The 22140-nt window shown below is 35.8% G+C and overlaps 1 protein-coding gene across 3 annotated transcripts in view; it reads left to right on the top strand.

Moving 5' to 3' along the window:
• Nucleotides 1-22140, top strand: part of LOC116996510 (CUB and sushi domain-containing protein 3-like) — a 614657-nt gene that overhangs the window by 504008 nt on the left and 88509 nt on the right. For all 3 annotated transcript variants that reach the window (XM_033060271.2, XM_033060262.2, XM_033060252.2), the window contains 7 exons: nucleotides 2796-2914; nucleotides 4952-5021; nucleotides 7172-7288; nucleotides 11566-11775; nucleotides 13210-13398; nucleotides 17568-17745; nucleotides 20601-20746. In XM_033060271.2, the coding sequence (XP_032916162.1) occupies nucleotides 2796-2914; nucleotides 4952-5021; nucleotides 7172-7288; nucleotides 11566-11775; nucleotides 13210-13398; nucleotides 17568-17745; nucleotides 20601-20746 (1029 nt within the window). The remainder of the gene's footprint in view (nucleotides 1-2795; nucleotides 2915-4951; nucleotides 5022-7171; nucleotides 7289-11565; nucleotides 11776-13209; nucleotides 13399-17567; nucleotides 17746-20600; nucleotides 20747-22140) is intronic.

Here is a 22140-nt window from a genome sequence, read left to right as displayed (position 1 = left end):
AAGGCAAAAAACTGCTGTATTTGTGAAGAAATTTTTCCAGAAAGAAAGATATGCAGAGTTGCTCTCTTCAGTTGTCTTGGTAATATCTGACTCTCAGACAGCAGTTCCTGCTCTAAAAACTGTGATTATGTTTATAAAGAGAGTTAGTAGATGGAAAGTAAGGGCCAGATTTTAATGTTAATGTTTCATAAATTTATTTCATTCAATTGGAGCACATATTGGACAAGGACATAATGAGGAGTCAGCTAAATTAAAGTCTTGGACTTTGAAGTATTGGTGCAGGGTTCTCATCCAAAATCACATCAGAGTTAAAGACTTCTATTAAGCATTTTTCAAGTGAACTTATCATAAAGATTGTTTTAGTTCAATTTGTAGTGCATCTTCCAAGTCTATTTCATCTGTTCTTGGAGACACAAGTCTGAGGGGAAGTGCACCCAATTTGCCAAAATGTTGACTTTTTCATTTTAGCAACAGTTTTCTCTAAGAATGTTTCATTCTGTTTTGTTTCCAATATCTCTTTTCATCCCTCGGGAACAGTTTTTTGTCCTGTCTACTAGGGATTATCTTTTCAACTTCTAAAAATCCAAATGTCAATATAAAAGTGAAAGAAAACAAAAGGAACTTTATTTATTGAAGAAATACACCAAGTAAATGATACTTTGACATAAAGAATTAAGTGTTCATTTCTGAAACTGAATAGTATTCTTATCTATCTTTTTTCTATTGTATTTTTACTTCTCTGTTGAATCCATAAATTTTTATTTTATCCATAAGATTAATTTTCTCTATTCCATTGTATATAAATTCCATTGTATGTAAATACAAAAATATATTTCATTGAAAATACATTTTATCACCTGAGATTTGTCAACAAAGGACTCCACAGAATGGTTTGTTAAACACTTGCATAATGTTTATATGTTTGACACCACTATAAAAATTTTGATTTTTTGCTCATTTTGTCTAACTAAAGTTTTGTATTATCAAAAATTTTATTGGTAGGTTTTTGTGTTGAGCATAGCAAGAGCTGCTGGAGAAGGACTAGATATAGCATCAAATATCTTCTTTTTCTTTACATGCAATTCTTCTTATCTGAAAAGCAGAAGATACTGAAAGTATGTTTTCGTTGAATGCATATGTTCAAACCTCTTTTTATTGACATTGACCATGAAAGTTCAAGAGTCTTAACACATTTTTACCATGAGAGTAGTATAATGTAGTTCAAGAAAGTATTCATGCACCACAAATAATGAACAGACGGTGGTTTGTTAATACATTTATGAGTACATTTATGACCTGAATAAATATCATTACACTCCAGGGACACAAGTTCTGAACTCATCCTCAGTTGGGAAGATGTCAAAATTTGTTTCAGTTTCTCGAAAAGTATGGTAGACGTTCAGACTGGTTTTTTTTACCAAATATTCTTTCATTAATTGAAGTGAGAGACAATAGGATGAATACCTGTGAATGTGGTTTGGGCTGCTAAGGTAGCCTGAGAAAGGCATTTAGATGAAGTCATTTCACTGTGCACGGCCTAAGCATTCACGTAGGTTATGCATTTTGACTGAAGGTTCAGCAATTGGAAACTGAAACCTGCTAATTCTTTGTCTAACTGTTCAAAACAGATTTTAATCAATCATTTCTGTAAGCACACTTGTTATTTTGCATTTGTACTTTGTACATTAACTGGATCACACTCTAGATGTCTGAAATGCCAAAAGTGGATTTAGGTCCATCAGTCATTTTCAAAACAGGTTCTTTGCTCTTCTCTAGTTTGAGAACAGAAAAGAGAATTTGAAAGCCAAAAATATTCTTTAGCTTTCATCTTTCATATTGTATAACAATGCACTATTTTAACTCTTCAAATGGTCATTTTTACTTAGTGAGGATCTTACATTAAGTGATCACTTACTTTAGTAAGTTTTAAAACATGCAGATGTGGATAATGTTCTGAAGTGGTAGATGGCCATAATCAAATCCAATGTTTCTCTATTATCCTGTGTACTAATGCCCAGTTGTGTAATAGTCCTGACTTCACAACTTGGGTTTAATTCTTACAGTAGGCAAAGAAAGTAACTCAGTTGATTGTATTTCTTACATTCCTGGACCTTCCTGGGTAGATGCAATGAAAAAAAATTATTTTTCTCTTTGATAACTATGGTAAAAAGCATATAGTCTCTTGGCAAACTAGCTTCTATAGCAATCAGAAATTCAAAATATTGGTGTTATAACTCTATAGATACTTTTTGAAACATAACAGATTAGATGAAGCCTGAGGCAAATATTTATTCTGTGTGTATATGTGTGTGTAAATGAATGAAGGATTTGAGTCAGAACTGTAGAGGATGAAATGCAGGAGAGCTCTTCTACTTTTCACGGTTTTCCCTGTGTTTTGCAGTTGGTTTAGTGTAGGCTAGCCTCCCCTGGAACACATGCTGGTAAAAGATAGTGGAGGTGATCCCATCTGAATTAGGAAGGCTGTAATTAGGAGTGAGGTAGAAATTAATGAGTCTGTGCCAGGAGATAGTGGAATTTTAGAACTGAGCATGGAAGTTGGGAAGTGTTTGTTGCCACACTGATCCTTTTCCTTTAATAAGGAAAGAAGATTTTTTTTCTCCTTCTATACAGTTGTTCTGAAATACCATACTACTTGTCTACAGGCAACTGCTGATTCCCAATAGCAGCCTAAAGCTTATCAACACAGTGTACCTATGTGCACTGTACACAGTCGTGCAAATCTGAAAACCAATTTTATGTTCATTAGAATGACTAAACTTCTCTATTTTTCTCAGCTATAGGTTTGGACTCTTGTCCTGAACCGCAGACCCCAAGTAATGGGGTCAAAATTGGAGACAGATACATGGTTGGAGATGTGGTGTCTTTCCAGTGTGACCAGGGTTATTCTCTTCAGGTATGCCAAGTTTCCTGTTTTCAAATAGTGCCTTTCAGTTCTTTAACATGGTTATGTTTGGGACTGTCAGTGCAAAATTAATGCTGAACTCTTCAGAAATTTTGTACACATAAGTTTACAGGACTGTTTACTTTTCTACCAGATAGTAAATTAGGAGATATCCAAATATTCCATCAAAATGTATGGCTAGGTGCTTCTTCTGCAGTAGTGATCATTGGTAGCAGATATAACTGATAGCATCTTTGATAATTATAGCTGAACCATGAACTGACAGCAAAATTAAATTAAAATCACTTGATGAGCAATTAACAGTGGTTCTCTATGCACAGGAGTAAAAAGAAAGTCAGTAAAGAGGGGGACTAAGAATAAACAAAGAGAAATAAATACTTGCGCTTTTTTTAGTAAATCAGATAGTGTCAGTTATTTTCTTTCAGCAGTTTCTTGGGTGTTTTTCTCCAAAATGTTTATCAAATAGGGGTGTATTTTTACCAAGTAAATTTGCAATGTCCTTGCACAAGCAAACGGCATATCCTGGGGAAATGCAGTGATTGTAAATCATCAGTAGGAACCTGTCTGCTTATAGGGAAGAAGTTGAAAATATTTTTAAAAACTTGTGCAGCTATGCCATAGAATCAGATCTAAAACTGAGTATTGTTTTTCCTGAGACTCCTCAAACAGAGTCTTCAGATTCTACCGTCTTCCATTTATCTAGCTCTGAGAGCCAAAAGAAAATTATCACATTATCCAAGCAATGCAAAAAGAAAAGTCTTAAAGGGAGAAAATAATTTCTATATAACAGCACGTGATTAACTGCTAATGGAATTATGTATACTTTTGGAGCTAAATAACAAAATATGCCTGAATGAGCAAAATTCCATTCATATCAGTCTTACCTATAACATGTGTTGATGTCATGCTAACTAAATGAAGTTTTAAAAAATACTAAGAATTTCAAATATTTATTTTACATAATTCTGTGAATATCTAGATACTGGGTTTATATGTGCTGCATCAAAAATTTTATTATTTGACAAAAAAAAAAAAAAAGAGGAAAAAAAAGACTAGTTTATGTATAGTGCTAGAACAAAATAGTCTTGTCTGCTTCCAGATTTCCACTGCTGTTTGGATTTGGGACTTGTATCCCAATTTCCCCTTCAAGACAGAATTCCTAGTCACGCCTGCAGATTTCTAGCGTTTCAAGAATAGATGAAATGCATGTTCTGTGATTGCAACTCTGAGAATGACTATTGAAGTTTTCTTTTTATATGCCTGGTTTTAATCAGGCGCTCTCAGAAACAACTTGAGAAATATTTTTGCTTCTTTGCTTTAATTCTCACCTTAAATACAAGTGTGTGTGAACAAATAGGCCACAGAATATGGCTGAAGTATAGAAAGTATAAAATATAGAAAGTAAAGAATTTAGGAGCATAGACTATGCAAACACACATGTAAAGTTTCTTCATACGTTTTTTCTGACTTACACCATCTGACTAGATGGTTTTATGAGATATCCCAAGTACAGTTTTGTCTTAAGATTTTCCATTTTTGTTTGCTTTCTCTGAAAGACAATTAGAATTACATGAGGTTTATGAATAAAAGAGGGTGTGTCTATGACGGATTTAAGATGTAAAGTCAGCATTTACATAATTTACATAATTTACATAATTTATAGAGTAGATACAGTTTTATAATGTTCAACAAATGATGCAAATCCATATTAGGCAAACATTGCTTCAGTCAGACATGTAGTTTCCAGACCCTTGGTTTATACTGAAACATGCACAGAATTCAGCTGGATTCTGTTATACTATAAGAAATAATATTTATGGCATAGACACCATCATGTAGTGTGAGCTAACAGTCACTTCTGCTGTATTGAAGGTATGATATAATTCACAGTGAACTATGTCATTACTATACATTTTCGGTTTTTTGTATTTTGATGATGCTTTAAATTATACGATCTTTTTGTTGAAATACTAATGTGCTGTATACTGTATATTTTTATATGAATTAGCAAATATTGTGTCATTTTAGGGACATTCACATATCACTTGTATGCCTGGACCAGTAAGAAGATGGAATTACCCCATTCCAATATGTTTAGGTATGTTCACCATACATAATTTTTCTTAAATATGCCAGAAGGATAAAACCAGAAAACTCAAAAGTAATACACATGTAGTGGAAAGAACTGGGAGAATTGGAGAAAATTAATTAAATGTGAAAATGGTCAAATTAAATTAGAGATTTTCAAAGGCTTCTCCACACTTACGCTGGCAAATATTTTCTGAAATGTCCTAGCAGTGAAAGAAATACACATGTTGTTCCTTTCAACCCAAACTGTTCAATGATATGATTCCATGTGTTCTAGTCAGATATATCATCAATTCAATATCAGGAATGACACATCCAGAGACCCTTGCAACACAGCTAATTTATTTAGAACTCATTTCCCCAGAAGAGTAATGGCAATTGTAAAAGATACTAAAAATGAAATAACATTTTCATCTCTAATGAGCTCCACATAAGCATGTCCACCCAATTTCAGAAGATGCATTATTTTTCAAGTTAAATTATGCACATGCCCATATTATTATTGGAAAAAGTACTGAAAACCAGTCAGAAACCAAAATAAAACCTCAAAAGTGCATTTAAATATACTTTTTTTTAATATGATGAATAAATGTGAGGAATGTAAAACTCCTAGTTGTAATCTCTTTCACTGCATAGAAATGCCTTTTTGTTTGGGTTCTCTAACACTAAAAGTTATCAGGATTTGTAATCTTGAATATATGGAAAGCAGGATGCTGCAGATCTCATTAAAGATTTTTTTGCTTTCCTTTTCTTCAAGACAGTTAATATATATCCTCTTGAGCTGCCTCTCATAATCCTGTTCTTAATCCTGTAGGGTGTTAAAAACCTCCTATGAGTTACTGGGCTCCCTCAGCTTAGAATTTATAAATATTCAACAAGGTTGAGATATTTGTAAGAATTTTTTCAGGAGTTAGTCTTCAGTGTTTGTCATTATGCATTAACATATGGTTAGGAAGTCTGATATTATAATTGCACTGGTCTTGGTAAATTCTGTGATGCTGCACTGAAATTTTAGAGGGTTTTTTTTCTTATATTATTTCCTTTTCTTTGCAAGTGATGTTTTTTACTTGTGTTTCAAATGCTGTAGCAAATTTTGCTTGGACAAAACTGCTAAACAAAATTCCTTTAATCATAATTACCATCTTTAAATGTAATATGGATGTCTAAGTAATTTTATTCATTGATGTCATACTTGAAAACAAAAATTAAATTAAGATACAAATTTAGCTTAATTTCTGGAAGAATGTGTATGTGTAGTTTTCTAAATTGGTTTTTTTTTTATTTCATTTTTACAACAACAGGATAAAAATGCAGTTTTTAAAAGGCCTCTTGAAACACTTTGTCTTTTTATAATAGATTATCCTATATTATTCAGATGCTGCTTTACAAACATGCACAATTATCCCAGTGTTGTGTAAGCTGATGAGTGCTGCTTGCCTGTCACAAGGATAGTTCTTGTAGACAGATTGCAGAGTAAACATTGGGACAATGATGCTGGTAGAAGCACAAGTCTTATGAGGAGAAGCTGATGGAGCTGGGTGTGTCTAGCCTGGAGAAAAAGAGATTCAGGGAGACCTCGTCCCTCTCTACAATTGTCTGAGAGGAGGCTGGAGCCAGGTAGGGTTGGTCTCTTCCCCCAGGAAACAGTGACAGGGTGAGGGGACAGAGTCTCAAGATGCACCTGGGGAGCTTCAGGTTGGGCATCTGGAAGAATCCCTTTAGGGGAATAGTAGTCAGAAATTTCAGATAATTTCTTCACAGAATGGGCTGCCCAGGAATATGGTGGAGTCACCATCTCTGGGTCTTCAGGAAGTGGCTGAATGTGGAATTTAGTGCCATAGTCTAGTTAGCAAGGTTGTGATTGGTCAGAGGTTGAACTCGATTACATTGGAGGCCTTTACCAACCTAAATGATTCTGCTGTTCTGTAATCTGTTCTATTTTGAGTTCATGCATACCACAAGTTGAAATATACCCAATTCAGAGTTGATACAAATTTGCAAAGTACCTGTTTGTAAATTACCTTCTTAAGATATGCTTGTGTATTTGTTTAAATATAGGTATTTTTATATTATTAGTGCTCTAAGAATCTTCGACGTTATGGATTAATTTTTAGCTTATTTCACTGCACTGATTTTTTTTTTTTTTTTTTTTTTTTTTAGCACAATGTGGTGGTGGCATGTCAGACTTCAGTGGAGTGATTCTCAGTCCAGGGTTTCCTGGCAACTATCCTAGCAGTTTGGATTGCACATGGACAATAAAACTGCCTATTGGGTTTGGTATGTGTTGTTTTATGTTTTTTGATTTTTTTGGTTTTTTTTTTTAATGAATGCAAAATACCAAATACAGATTTTAAAATCTTTAATCTTTACCCTAGCAAAAAACTAAAAATAACTGTAATTCATTTGAAGAAGTTAACAAAATCTTAAAAGAAAGATTTAAAATAGAAGAGCTACAAGGTTCTTGCTTCTTCATTTAATATATATCAACAAACATTTCCTGATAAAGACAAAATTGTTTAATCAGAATTGAGCACAATTTTCTAACTTTACAGAATTATCTTTTTGTGAAGTCATAAACCCAACAAAAAATCCAAAAAATTATCACGAATATTTTACACAAAAGTAAATTTAGAAGTTAAAGATACATTGTAATTAATTATTTTATCATTAAGCTTCTCTGTATATCCTAGGTGAAACTCACAGCAGCATATAAGTGTTCTTTTAAAGGAAATATAGGACCCTCACACTTAAAGCTGTCAAACTTCCCACTCTAAGTAGGATTGTCAGGCACACTGGATCAAGCCCACAACTGTTGGAAGCATCTCACTGGGGCTGCTACTCACCTAATCAATCCCCAGCCTGTAACAGATGTTTTACTCCAGATGTAAAATTTTGCACCTTTCCTTGCGCAAATCTTTAAGAAACATTTATTTACTCAGTCCTGAAGCTTTTTAGTGTTCTTCATACAAAAATTGTGACATTTAGTATATCATCCATAAGGCCTAATTTAGTATCCTCCACACATTTCTTGAGGATGCATTCTCATTTTCCAAGTCTTTCCTGAAGACATAGATCAGTGTAAGCTTCCATAGCAACCCACAGAATATTGTGCTTGCTACTGGCTGCCAGATATTGAATGGCTGATTATCACCCTTGGAGCCTCAAAGTTATGTTAATTTTTAACTGACTTCCTTTCCATTCATTGAGCTCATGTATGTTCAGCTTTCAGATGAGAATGTTATAGACCGAGTCAAAAGCCATAGCAGAGTGAAAGTATAATATATCCACTTTTCTCCCTTTGTCAGTTTAATAATAGAAGGATATAATGGTTGATTAGCTGTTTTCTTCTGTTAGAAAATCCATGTTGACTGCTCTTTAGTGTCTATTTGTCTTTTATATGTTTGGAAATTGCCTCCAAATAAACAAGTTCCTTAATTTCTCCAAGGAGTTCAGTAAACCTGTAGTTGCCATTTCCCAGGTTCTTTTTGTTGTCTAAAAGGTGAATATATATTCAGACTTTTTCAAGTACCTAGAACTTCTCTTATTTCACCATGATTTTGTAGAGGTATTATCAGCATTTTAGTTACATTGGCTAACTTCTTGAGTAGTTTTGGTGGATTCTAAGCATATTTTATTGTAAAAGCTTTATTTGAAGCTAGCCATTAGAGTTCTACTATCTAATTTTTTAACACATGGCACTTTTTAAGAAGGATGAGCACTTGGATTTTTTTTTTTATATGTTAGTTGAATGGTGTGCTGGTTTTCTTGGACAGGCCTCATTGTTTTCTGTTTTGTACTTGCCTTCTGTCATATCCTTTACTTGATGATACAGAATTTCTGGATCTTCCAGAGTGAGTGTGACATCCCAAATAGCATTCTCTTCTGCATATGTTCAAATACTTTCCCTCCTCTTTTTAAAATCAAATCTGTGGGGTTTTTTTATTAGAAATCCCATGAACCTAATTCACTTACAATTTAAATGAAAGCAAATTGTTCTGCATGGATTGTTTATATTGTAAAATATTAAAGGTTCTGCAACGTTGACTTAACCAAATCTGTCTGGAGGAAATACATTAGATTAGGGATTTCTATATAGAACCCAATTTGTTTGCATTTTGTTCAATACTCACAAGATTACAGTCAATAATTGATTTTTTTTTTGTCTTAGTATTTTATAGAAATAACATTGACACTTTGAGTCATAATGCTGTCTAGAATCATAAAATAGACTTCTGCTTGTTAAGTTATTTTAAAAAAATATAGCAGTAGTAGGTGCATTATTCCTGTATCAAATACACAGGAGAAAAGGATATTTGGAGCTATAAGGGAGCAGGATATTTTGATAGATGATTCCAAAGACATTTGCTAATAAAGAAGAAATAATAAAAATCTACAATATTGGTTAAATTTCAAATTTAATAAAATGGTATGTTCAACTGTATCCAGAACCTGCTCTCTTTTTATCCCAAATATATTGCCATTTGCCTCTTCCCTCATTTTACTGCTACCCTATTTCTCTTCCCATACTAATTCCTTACTCTGTTTTCTTCGCTTGCACTCTGCCAGGGCTTATGTGTCCAGTAATTCTAATTTAACTCTTCAGATTGCTATTTACACTCTACATTATTAACATACTATTTAGTTTGACTTCCACTAGGCATGAGACTCAACTATTGATGTTTTGGAATCAGTTTCTTGGATAACTAAGTTTAACCACCAAAATCAATAGTTCTGAACTGCTTTGTACTAACTGAAGTTTATTTGCTGGATTTATGAACTGTTTTCCAGTTCATGTATAGAAAAAACAAAATGCTTCATTTTCTAGAAGAAAACTAAAGCTGCACAGATTTGAAACATGCTTGATGCTTTTTTATCTTTTTAAAGTGAGATATGTTTGAAATTAAATTAAATATTAAAATGAAATTTCACTGTTGAAAACTATGACATTTGAAGGAGTGATGGCTAACACTGCTTTTAGCGATGCTGTGCCTCTGATCTAGCGGAGACACTTATGTTCAACTCTTCTGTGTAGTGGCATTCAAAACCTTCACCATGGGAACCTTCTGTAGACTTTTACTTGTTTAACTCATTTTGGGAAGACTTCCTCCCAACTGCAAGTTGTTATAAGATCATAAGCTTCTCCACTCTATATTAGCTAATGGTGTAATGCTTTTACCAATGACACTGTGTTTATTTGCCTACACAAATATATTAACTACTCTTTCAAGTAGGGTGTCCATACTGCAAAAAGGCATAGGAAAAAGTTAGTCTAATAAGCTGAAATCTCAGACAAATAGAGGCAGGTGCTACTGGCAGAGCGAGGGATGAATCTTTTGAAGATTGATATTGTTTAGAAACTTGAAGAGAAAGTACAATATAGAGAGCAGGATGATTTGCGAAAATGTATTTCTACTTTTGTGTCAAAGAAAATTGGTGAAAGAGGAAGAAAACTGACAGCAAGGTCACGTGGGCTGGCAGTTATTAAAGGCAGCTTAAATTTGGACAAGTGTATGGTTCACAGGTTCAAATGCAAAGCCAAAATATCATGATAGAGAAAGAGCAAAGGTTGAATATAGCTTTATTCACTGTGTAGGAAATATTTGGAAGGCTGACAAAGTCAAAGAATGACACTTAAAAGAGAAGGCTTTCTTATCACTTATAGACTGTCTTCAGATAAAGCAAGACAGAAATTATCAGGGTAATAGTAATTTAATTATACACCTAACTTGCATATAAAATGTTTCATGCTTCAGAAAATCATTCATGAGCTTTACATGGTATCTGGGGAGAAAGTTCTAAAAGACAGTGAGAAACACTATCGTGTTACAGTTCAGGAGTTACAAAACTATTCATGACTTTCAATAATTTATCTGATATTATATCTTTTACTTTCAGTTTTATATGAAATTGTGTTGATTGTCTTTGCCAGAAACACCAGTAGGACTCAATCATCTTTTTAATGAAACTACTGCATTATCATGCCATTGTTGCAATAGATCCAGAAAAAATACAGATTTTACTTTGTTTTAACTTATATAGAAATATCTTCTAAACATGAAAATGTTTAAAAGCCCTATAACTATTCAATGCATAGAATTTTGTTCTCATGCTACATAATTTTTGTAATACATCACCTGGTTAGGAGAGATAACTTGCTAATGGATAGTAAGCTGCCTTCCTATTCCTTACTGAACCAAATAATCAGAAATTTCTGTCACCAAAACCACCCTATGTGCAGCACTCATGTATTCCCCATGTACTCTGCTTTCACAAGTCCTTGGTGCACCAACAGAGGCTCTGCCTGCCTGATACCCTGAACTAGACCTGAGGTCTTTCTGCTCACCATCTAGTCCAATTTAAACTTTGCTGGCAGGGGATAGATGTGCCGCCCCACACACATCAGGACTGGGAAGCATAGAGACACTTGCCAGGCAGCACACGGATTTCCATTCCTCATGGTTATGTTCTACTATTATCAATGTAAGATGTATACACTTTATTTTCCCTCCTGATTTTGGTACTAGTGGTGTTTATTTACTTAAAATGTTTTTCAGGTGTCCATTTGCAATTTTTGAATTTCTCAACGGAGACCATACACGATTACTTAGAAGTTAGGAGTGGATCTACAGAAACTAGCACTGTTATTGGGAGACTCAGTGGCCCTCAGCTGCCAGCCTCTCTGTTCAGCACAACTCATGAAACCAGCTTATACTTTCATAGTGATTACTCACAGAACAAACAAGGATTTCATATTGTATATCAAGGTGAGATTTGGACATTCTTATGAGACAACAAGGTGGCTATTAAAGATTTTTTGGGGGTTTTGGGGTTTCCTGAAAATAAATATGAAAGATTTTATGTGTTTCAGACCTAAGCTTTAGACATTGAGATAAAAGAGAAGAATGAAGAAAGTTAAGATGTAAAAAGCAAATTAATTGCATATTTTCTTTAAAATCAGGTCAAATGTCAAAACAGGTAATTGCCAATATCTGAAGCTGATTGGCATATTAATTTACACTGCATGCCTTTACAAAAGAAACATCTTTATTCAATATTTGGAAGCATAATGGAATTTAAATTTTATGTAATGGGTTCTGGAAGGTATAGATCTAAATACTGTTTTGTATTACTGGTTTGATGTAGGATTGTGTAAATTAATGCCAACCCAAAAATCTCAAAATCCACTTTATTTCCCAGCTCACCATTTCCCTGAAGGTTCTTGTTCTTTTGTCCCCAAGTAGGTCATGCTGAGCTGGTGAAGATCACGAGATCATAGCTCTATTTATAGAATTGCATTTTCATTTAAAAGGGATTAGATCACCACTGTTCATGAAAAAAGGTCAAATGTGTATTTTAAAGTAGACCTGTTTTCATTATATGGATAACACCTAAGAGTGATTTAAAGAGCTTTTACTTTAGAGCAGACTCCAATTACTCTTTTAATAGTAACAAGTCCAAATTTATTTGAACTCTATGTAACATTCTGGAAGTGAGCCACTGTAAAAAAAATTACGTTTTAAAAGTCAATTTGTAGCCTAAACAGAAAAGGACAAGAAAAACATAAGACCACATACTGTTAATAGTAACAGTAATAATTTGGGAGAGGCCATCATTTGTCAAAACACTGGAAAGTTCTTTTCTGTTTTAACCACATAAGACAGAAGTGATTCTTTCAAACATGATGTACTTCAGACTGTACACACCTTACTTGTTCTCCATTGGTAATAAGAAGACAATGCTTCAAATCTTCTTGGAAAAAATCACCAAGGTGTGTGATAAAAGCTTGTTTTCAAATTTTACTTGTTCACTAAAAAGTGTTTGATATTCCAGTTCACTATAGAGCCTTTTAATTCTTCTGGGAAAAACAAACAAACAAAAAAAAGTGTAGACATCTTTATTTTTCCTCCTTAAACATAAGACTGTAAAACCTGACAACTCCTATTCAATCAGAAAAGCACTTCATCTATCTCGGTATAATATCTTCAAACAACAAAAAGAAGTGTTATTTATCAGTGCAGAAGCATAACTGGTTTACTGTACTTCTCCAGGTGTAAAATCAATTATTTGATCATCACCATTATAGAACTTTGGTTCCTAAAATATGGCTGACCATGAATTTGAATTTTATTCTAATTAAAACTCTTGTTTTTGAGATAATTAGAATTTTTATTTTCCACCATTATTATTATTTATTTCAGCATACCAGCTACAAAGCTGTCCTGATCCTCGACCATTTCGTAATGGTTTTGTTATTGGAAATGACTTTACTGTGGGACAGACTATTTCATTTGAGTGTTTTCCTGGCTACACGTTGATTGGGAATTCAGCTCTGACTTGTCTTCATGGCATCAGCCGCAATTGGAATCATCCTCTCCCCAGATGTGAAGGTATGCTCCAGGTGACCTATAAACCTTTCATCATTTAAAAGCCTTTCTAAGACTGTTTACTGAAGTAATTTCAGATTTTTGATTTATGGAGGCCTGTATTTTTATAGTGTGGTCTTTGCAAAGGAAATACTCCATTTTGTGCATTAAAATTTTAGCAGAGAACCTGAAATGTTTTGTAATATGAAATCGCTGAATATTTATCTGAGATGATAAATTTACTTTTGGAAGGTTAGGCTTAAAGTCTGGAATGTGGAGACCCACATTGCTTTTAATCTAGGTGAGGTAATGCAGTAAAAACTCTGGACTAAATAAAGAAAAAAGGCTTCAAAAATTGAATTTTCTAATTCTGACCACTTACATTCTTTCTTATCAGTTCGAAAAAAATGTTAAAGGTTGTTTAGAGTGAAATTGCCCTCCAGCCAGTGCTCTGCGAAATTGCTTGTACATTTGCTTCTTCTGAATGGGATTTTTTTTAGAATTACATGTTTTTAGACTTTCACATTTGTTTGTTTCTTTCACTTATGCTTGAGACAAATAAGGTTCAAGAAACTGTGACTTGCACACAGCTTTAATTTTAAGGAGACAGAATGACTGTGATGATTCTGTAGAAGTGTTTATCTCTTCCCTGGCAATGCTGAAAGGAACCTGACTCAAAGCAGCAAGGCAAAGGTCACTTCTCCTCTTAAAGGCTTAGCTTCCCTTTATATTGAATGGTAAAACTCAGCATTGAGAATGGGATCCTCACCATCACGTAGGAGAGAAATGCTCAAATAAAAACCCCCAACAACAACACAACAACATCTCACCCCCAAAAATACTCCAAAGCAAAATGCAACCACCCAAATGGAAAATAAAAAGCTTCTCTGTTTTCTGGATTTTTTCATTATATTTTGCACCAGATACCTAAATTTGGGTGCTTAAGTGAGAAACCTCATTATTCAAAATTCCTACTGGAGTCAGTGAGCCTTAGGAATTTCTGGAGGATGTGGTAGCCAAATTAGGACCTAACTGGTGCTGAAATCAGAAGGGGAAACCCCATCATATAAAAGAGAGATGACACCTACACTGTCTTTTTTTTTTTTGAAAGGGGAAGAAGTTAATTCATTATAATTAAGTTTCACCACGCATTTTCTGCATCCTATGGAATAATAATGCCTTCATAGTTTATGTCTTAACTGCTAAACACTTAGCTTTTCCTGTTAGTTAGTCTAGATGTATTTTCTGTGCCTCACAATCAAAACAATTTATTGAATGGAGTGATTCTCTTTCTTTGAAGTACCTTGTAGGAAACAATAATTTAATTAATAAATTCTAAGATGTCCAAAGCATGTTGTTTCTCCGAGTATCAATTTTGATTGTGCTCCTGAATAGTAGCCGAATATTCTTTGTTTCTACTTACAGTAAATTCACGAATACAAGCCGCACTGAGTATAAGCCGCATCTCTGGGTGTTGGCAAATATTTTGGTTTTTGTCCATAAATAAGCCGCACCCGAATATAAGCCGCTCTGTCGTTCGCAGCGAGGACCCGCGTGCAATTAGTAACAGAACCACGGGAGGGCGGGGTTTACTGGCTGAGCTAAGGCTGTGCAGGCTCGGCCCGCTAGGGGCCGCTGACGGGGCCAGGTGGCCCAGCCTGGTGCTGCCACTCGGGGCCGGCCGCCGCTGCCACTGGGCTCGGGGCCACCCACCGCTGCCACTGGGCTCGGTCACCCCGGGTCGGCGCTGCCCCGCGGTGGCAGGCAGAGACGAAGCTTCCCCCGCTCCTATGGCAGCGGCGGTGGGTGGGGACGGAGCTTTCCCGCACCCGTGGCACCGGCGGCGGGCAGGGACGGAGCTTTCCCGCGCCTGTGGCGCCAGCGGCGGGCGCGGACAAAGCACCCCGCCTCCTCCCCGAGCCGCGGCAATGGCTGCGCGGGGCTCCTGTCGGCTCCCCGAGACGCGGCAATGGCGGCACGCACTTCCCCCCCCCTCCCCGGGCCGCGGCAATGGCTGCGCGGGGCTCCCGTCGGCTCCCCCAGCCGCGACAATGGCGGCGTCCCCCCACCCGTCCTCCCCTGGGCTGCGGCAGAGGAGGGAAGAAGAGAGCTCTCCCACCTCTCTCCCCGCCCCCCGTGCTGCCTGCAGGGAGCCAGGGCAACACAGTAACACTGTAACAATCGCGGAATGCCGGCTTTTACTGGCAGGTGCTTGGCTCGGCACCCTGGCTGGCACGTCTGGGGTTGTAAATGTCAGAAAATTATTCACATATTAGCCGCCCCCGACTATTAGCCGCACTTCCGGGTTTCCACCAAAATTTTTGTCAAATTGCTGCGGCTTGTATTCGTGAAATTACTGTAATTTGATATGAAAAATGAAGATACAAAAAATCCACCAACTTGATAATAGAGATCTAAGATGCATGTTTGCTGCATGATTACAGACTGTCCACATTACTCAGCTCCTAGATAAATTTCTTAATATACGTGGGGGTTTGTGCAGATACTTACTCTGGTATTTTTCATAAAGGACTTGTGACATTTTTATATGCTATAGATATTTTCGTGTTTTGGTTTTTGGGGTTTTTTTTCTTTATTGTTGCAGGAAAAGGATAAGGATTTATCTTCTAGTTCTACTTGGTTTGATTTGAGATAAAGGGTTTGTGTTCAAAAGCACTGAAATGAAGTTGACTTTTTTGTGTATACCTAGTACCAGAAATACACAGCATGTCTTAAATATGTATTTGCTTTAATGTCTGTATTGTAAGACAAGATATACCAAGGCTTGTTTAATTCCTCAGATTTCTTGAAGTAGAAAATCTGAATTAAATATGACTAAATTTGCTTTCTGTTTTGTTCTGGTTTTGTTCAGTTTTGTTCTCTTGCATCCTTATACACCTAATATTCCTTTAACCTGTGCTCAGCATCATCTAACACTCTTACCCTTCTAAACTCATCTCCTTTGCTTTAATATCTTTGGATTCTGTTCCCTTTCCTTTTCCAAGAAATCTTGTTGCCTGACAGTCATCAGACTATGTTTTCATTCCCCTAAGACCTGGTTGCAAAACCATTTCTGTCTGTACTGCTCCAACTCCTCTGAGCCTTTAAGTTTAAAGCTGAAGAAAAGCAGTGTCCAAGCAGTTGAGTCTGAACAGTTGAAGTATCACTGTGGAGGTGTCCTTACAGTTCATCACCAAAGTGTATAAAATAAACCATAACACATGCTTTTGGTAAATACAAATGATGCATAATTCCTTTATGTCAAACCTGTACTTTCCCACAAGCTCTGGTTAGAGATTTTAAAACATACTTTAGAAACTCTATCTTACCATATATATCTTGAACATTGCAGAGTGGAGCGGGCAAAATAAATGTATGCAAAATAAAGCAAATTATACAATTTTAAGCTTTGTTCACTTTTCCAGAACTAGGCTTGTATAACATTTATCTTCTGTAATAACTGGGTGGTGTTTTATTCAACATACATCGGAAATCCGTATGGATAAAATCATCTAATTTGGACTAATAGTCTGCCAGAAATACGTAGCTATGAAAGTACAGAATCTGTATAGTCACTCTTGAACTGTATGATGTTAAAATTAGTACTCTACTGCTCTTCAACGTAAATTACAGAGATGATTCTTACTTTATCTACCAGAATTTATATCCATAAATTCAAAATTACTATTCAAGCTGTTAGACACAATGCTTTAATTTTGAAGTTCCCCTCTAATCTTCTCCCATTCCTCAACCTTTTATGTGTCTTCTTTCATGTGTTAATTTTGGTTAGCTATCTTCTTGTGACCACACATGAAAACAATATCATGTGATTGTTGATAATTTGCAGCTGGAATTTACAGAAAGCCCTAACAAAGTAATTTTCAGTTGTGCAGGGAATTTCATCTTATATGTAGATATATTTCTTTAATTCCAGTTCTGATAGCATTTGTGACATCAGAATTTTTAAATTTTTAAATTTTTAATTTATTTTACTTTTATATTTGACTAATACTGTCGATATAGACTTCTGGCTCTGCAGAAAGGTGAATAAAATCTGTTTTCTTTGCACAGGAACAGTCATATGCCACGAAGTTGTAGTGTACCAAATCTGTTCAAAGCTAGGGCTTTTATATAGTCTAAGTAGAATGAGAAAAGCATTTACTGTCTATTTTTAAAAAGTGTCTTTCTTACAGCTTTGTGTGGAGGAAACATAACTGCCATGAATGGCACCATATACTCTCCAGGATACCCTGACGAGTATCCAAACTTTCAAGACTGCTTCTGGCTTGTAAGAGTACCACCTGGGAATGGAATCTACATCAATTTCACAGTTCTCCAAACAGAGCCAATATATGATTTCATAACTGTCTGGTAAGAAAATACTTTTGGCATTTATTTAATCTTCATGTGACAGTATGTAACGAAATATGAATGTAAAAGAACATATTTGTGATCTTCTCCTTCAAACTGATAGTCCCTCTAAGGAGAAATTACTGAGTTGCAACAGTCTATGTTTTCCAATGGTCAAGTCTCTCTAGATAACACTGGACAAGAAATCAAAAACAATAATAGTGTTTGTCAGTTTGTATGCTAAAATAGCTCATCAAGAGAAATAATACTCAAGAAAGGAGTGATAAGAAGTTTCAGATATGTGTATTAGTGTTTTAGAAAAGGAGCACAGTAATTTCACGACTACAAGCCGCACTGAGTATAAGCCGCATCTCCGGGTGTTGGCAACATTTCGTTCTTTGTCCATACATAAACTGCACCTGATTATAAGCCGCTCTGTTGTTCTCAGGGAGGACCCCCATGCAACAAAATTGCCACTTAGTAACAGAATGGCGGGATCACGGGCTTTACTGGCCCGGTTTGGGCAATGTGGGCTCGGCCTGCTTGGGGCTGCCGATGGGGTCAGGTGGCCCAACTCGGTGCTGCTGCTCGGCGGGGCCGCTCAGGGCCAGCTGCCGCTGCTGCTGGGCTTGCTCGCCCTGGCCCGGCGCTGCCCCGCGGTGGCAGGTGGGGACGGAGCCTGCTGGCACCCGTGGCGGTGGTGGCAGGCGGGGATGGAGCCTACCTGCTCCGGTGGCGGCGGTGGCAGGCGGGGGCGGGACAACCCCGCCTCCCCCCGAGCCGCGGGGATGGCAGCACGGAGCCCCCCACCTCTCCCTTGGGCCACGGGGCCAGCAGAAGGGAACCCCTGCCTCTCCCTCAAGCCACGGGGATGGCAGCACGGAGCCTCCCGCCTCTCCCCCGGGCTGCGATACCTGAAGGAGGGAACCCCCCACCTTCCCCCCACTGTGCTGCCTGCACAGAACCCACCTCCACTCGCTGCAGAACAGAGTAACCCATTTGTAACAATCGCACAATTACGGGTTTTACTGTCAGGTGCTGGGCTTGGCACCTCGGCTGCACTTCCAGGGTTGGAAATTTCATAAAATTTTTGACGTATTAGCCGCTCATGAGTGTAAGCTGCATTTCTGGGGTGGGAGCAAAATTTTAGTCAAAATGGTGTGGCTTATAATCGTGAAATTGCTGTACTTGAAGCTGAAGTAGGGTAACATGTCATTCATTTCCTCCAAGCTGGCATCTTTTGTTCTTGGGTACATAAAATCAGAGTCTCTATTTGCATTTGGTTATGCCAAAAAAGCATTGAACTAATAATGGCTATAAACTAATTATATTCTCTGTACTTGAATCCATGTCTGCCATGGCTCTGCATGATGATCCTCAACAGCAGCCTATCACATTAATCCCTCCACCACATATTTGAGTACATTTGGTGACTTTAGTCCTCATTTGTACACGTGTGTAAAAATTGTATTATATACATGATGACTATTTAACTATGTAGATTATACCACTTCTACCACTATTTATTTATAGCATAGATCAAAAATTTTATAGCAGTTTCCAATGCAAAAAACCACATTTTATTCACAATTCAAATGCTTCAAAGCTTATTGATTTGCTACAATTTCCCTGCTAAAACAGAAGGGAAAGGATCAATGTGCCATAATTTGGACAAACTTATTACGACAATATTAAAAAAAACAATATTTTTTATTTTGAAATTATTTTCTTTAAAAATATATTATACTAATAACTATTAAAAAAATAACTTTAGATTTATATTTCTATGGCTCAATATTTTCGAATTCTAATTAAGAAGGAAACAAGGATGAATATTAAATACTCTTGTATCATGATGCTGTCCTTTGTACAGTTCCACTGCTGTTAAGTACTAACTTTGATTTAATTTTTATATTGAAATGAGTTTCATTTTTCCATAAGACAGCAATGATATTACCAGAATTATACATATTGTCTGAATCATAATAAATAGTACAAAATAGTATCGATACATTCATATGAAGAAAGATTCAAGAAATTAATCAGCTGCAGATCAGCTTTGGTTAAAGCTACCATTAGTTATATTAATACTTACCTGAGTCAATAAGGCATGACCATTTATATAAAATTAATCACACAGCAGTTGATTGAGAAAACTCTGAATCACTCATAAAAATAATCTTTAAATCAATTTTTATCTATCCATACATACTGTAAACTATAAATGATAGCATTAAAACAATTAATAATGGGGAAAGCTAGATTAAAAAATGCTGACATTAGAGTATATCTAAAAGTAACTTAGAATAGCATTGCAAATGAAATGTGCATTTATTAATGTCAGCATGCAATTTTCAAGGGGAATCTTGTATTCAGTAGTCTATAAGCATTTTGGGTTTATTTTTGCTAAAGCAAATATTCATTCTTGTGTTTTCAAATTATTCTATTAATTAATTCTAACAACACTATTTATCTCTTAATTTTCCTAGAAATTATCAGATTCCAAAGACTGGAGGACATGAACAGAATTAGCTTTATTTATTTTCTGATAGCCACATTTGAAAGTATAGATATGATCAGAGGTTGTGGCAAGTAGATGAAGTAAAATAACAAACTCAGTAATTTTGATTTGGCTGCAATTTTTATTAGAAAATAAGGATGTGACTTTCAAAAAGTGGTTGAAGTATTCATTAGTATTCAGTCTACATACAGGATATGAAAAGATATTCAGTTCTTGATGTCTGTTTTATTTTAAAAATCTCATACCTTTTAGTATGATCTAGGGAAAATTTACTGTATTAACTTCAAATTTGGAGAAATCATTACTTTTTTGGACCAAAAAACAACAAAAAAGTTATTCTCTTTGTTTCGCTTAGGGATGGACCAGACCAAACTTCCCCTCAAATTGGACAATTTAGTGGCAACACTGCATTAGAATCAGTCTATAGCACTTCCAACCAGATTCTGATAAAGTTCCACAGTGACTTTACTACCAGTGGCTTCTTTGTACTTAGTTATCATGGTAAGTGTGACAAATTAAACTTTTTCCCTGTTTAAACTGGTCATTGGAGGAAGACAAGGCATTAAAAAAATAATTTGCTTTTCCTAAGAAAAGTTGCTATTATTAATGATTGACCACTACTAGGGTAATCCAAACATATGAAAGACTAACAAGGATGATGAAAATAAGTTATTTTCTTGACCAGATATTAAGTTCACTATTAGTCAAACAAAAATAAAAAGACTGCACTATGATGGGACATGAACAAAGAAGGCAGCATCAAGACCCTAAATTTCAAGGTGCACATACTTTTATTTTTTACAGTGCTTCTAAACTTCCTTTGAAGCCTAAATGTTCTTGGAGGACATTAAAATTTTCTTTGACATTTGGACATTTTGAAGTGTTGTTTTTGTGGAGGTACCAATGATAGTGAACTGTACCTATTATTTACTACGCTATATAGTTCAATGATAGTGAACTACATAGTGTAGTTAACATTAATCTACCCTTGAATTAAATACTGACTGAATGAAAGTGAGTTTGAATTAATGTGGTGAATTCTTCTTTTTGTAGTCATCCAGACCCTTTGTGGCCAAGTGTCCTTTGCATTGCTATAATTACAAGGAAATGTTGAGAAGTAAGGGTGGGTTTAGGTGCTTTGTGAATGCCCATTGGATTGAACATTCTAGGAAACACTGACAGACTACATCCTGTTTTCTGGATCCTGCTCAGATTTTGTGACTAGAAGACTTTCTTTTTGACTTATTAAAGACAGTGGTAAATATAGTTAGACAGAATTGATGGGATGAAAGGAACTTTAAGCTAAGCAAAACAAAACAGAAAAATACATAAAGCGTACAATGAAGAAAAAATATCATCAATTGATTATGGAGTAGAGACTCCAGCAGGGTTAGGCAGAGAGGGATCAGAATTTCCATTCCAGATCTTGGCATCTAAATTGCATGCATAAACTTGCAAAGGATGAAATGACATTTTGTATCCATTAATGAGTCATATGTATTGATATCTGCTAATACATCAGTATATGACCAAACATATGCTAAAATGCTCATGGAATTATAGAATTATTCAGATTGGAAAAGACCTTAGTCCAGCTATAAACCCAACACTGCCAATTCTACCACTAAACCATGCTGATAAATAGCACTTTACCTGTCGTATAAATACCTCCAGGAATGGTGACTCCACCACCTCCCTGGGCAGCCAGTTCCAATGCTTGCCAACCCTTTTGGTTAACACATTTTTACTAATATCCTATCTCATGTGGAATAGCTTGAGGCTATTTCTTCTGCTCTGGTAATTTGTTAGTATTAAAGTGTCTCTAAAGATCTCCTTTTACTTGTTTCTTTTGTTGTGAAAATTGTCATACCACAGGTGTGGGCCCTAATATGCAA

This window comes from Catharus ustulatus, chromosome 1 (genome assembly GCF_009819885.2).
Source record: "Catharus ustulatus isolate bCatUst1 chromosome 1, bCatUst1.pri.v2, whole genome shotgun sequence".
NCBI lineage: Eukaryota > Metazoa > Chordata > Aves > Passeriformes > Turdidae > Catharus > Catharus ustulatus.
This window is presented reverse-complemented; position numbering and strand designations above follow the sequence as displayed.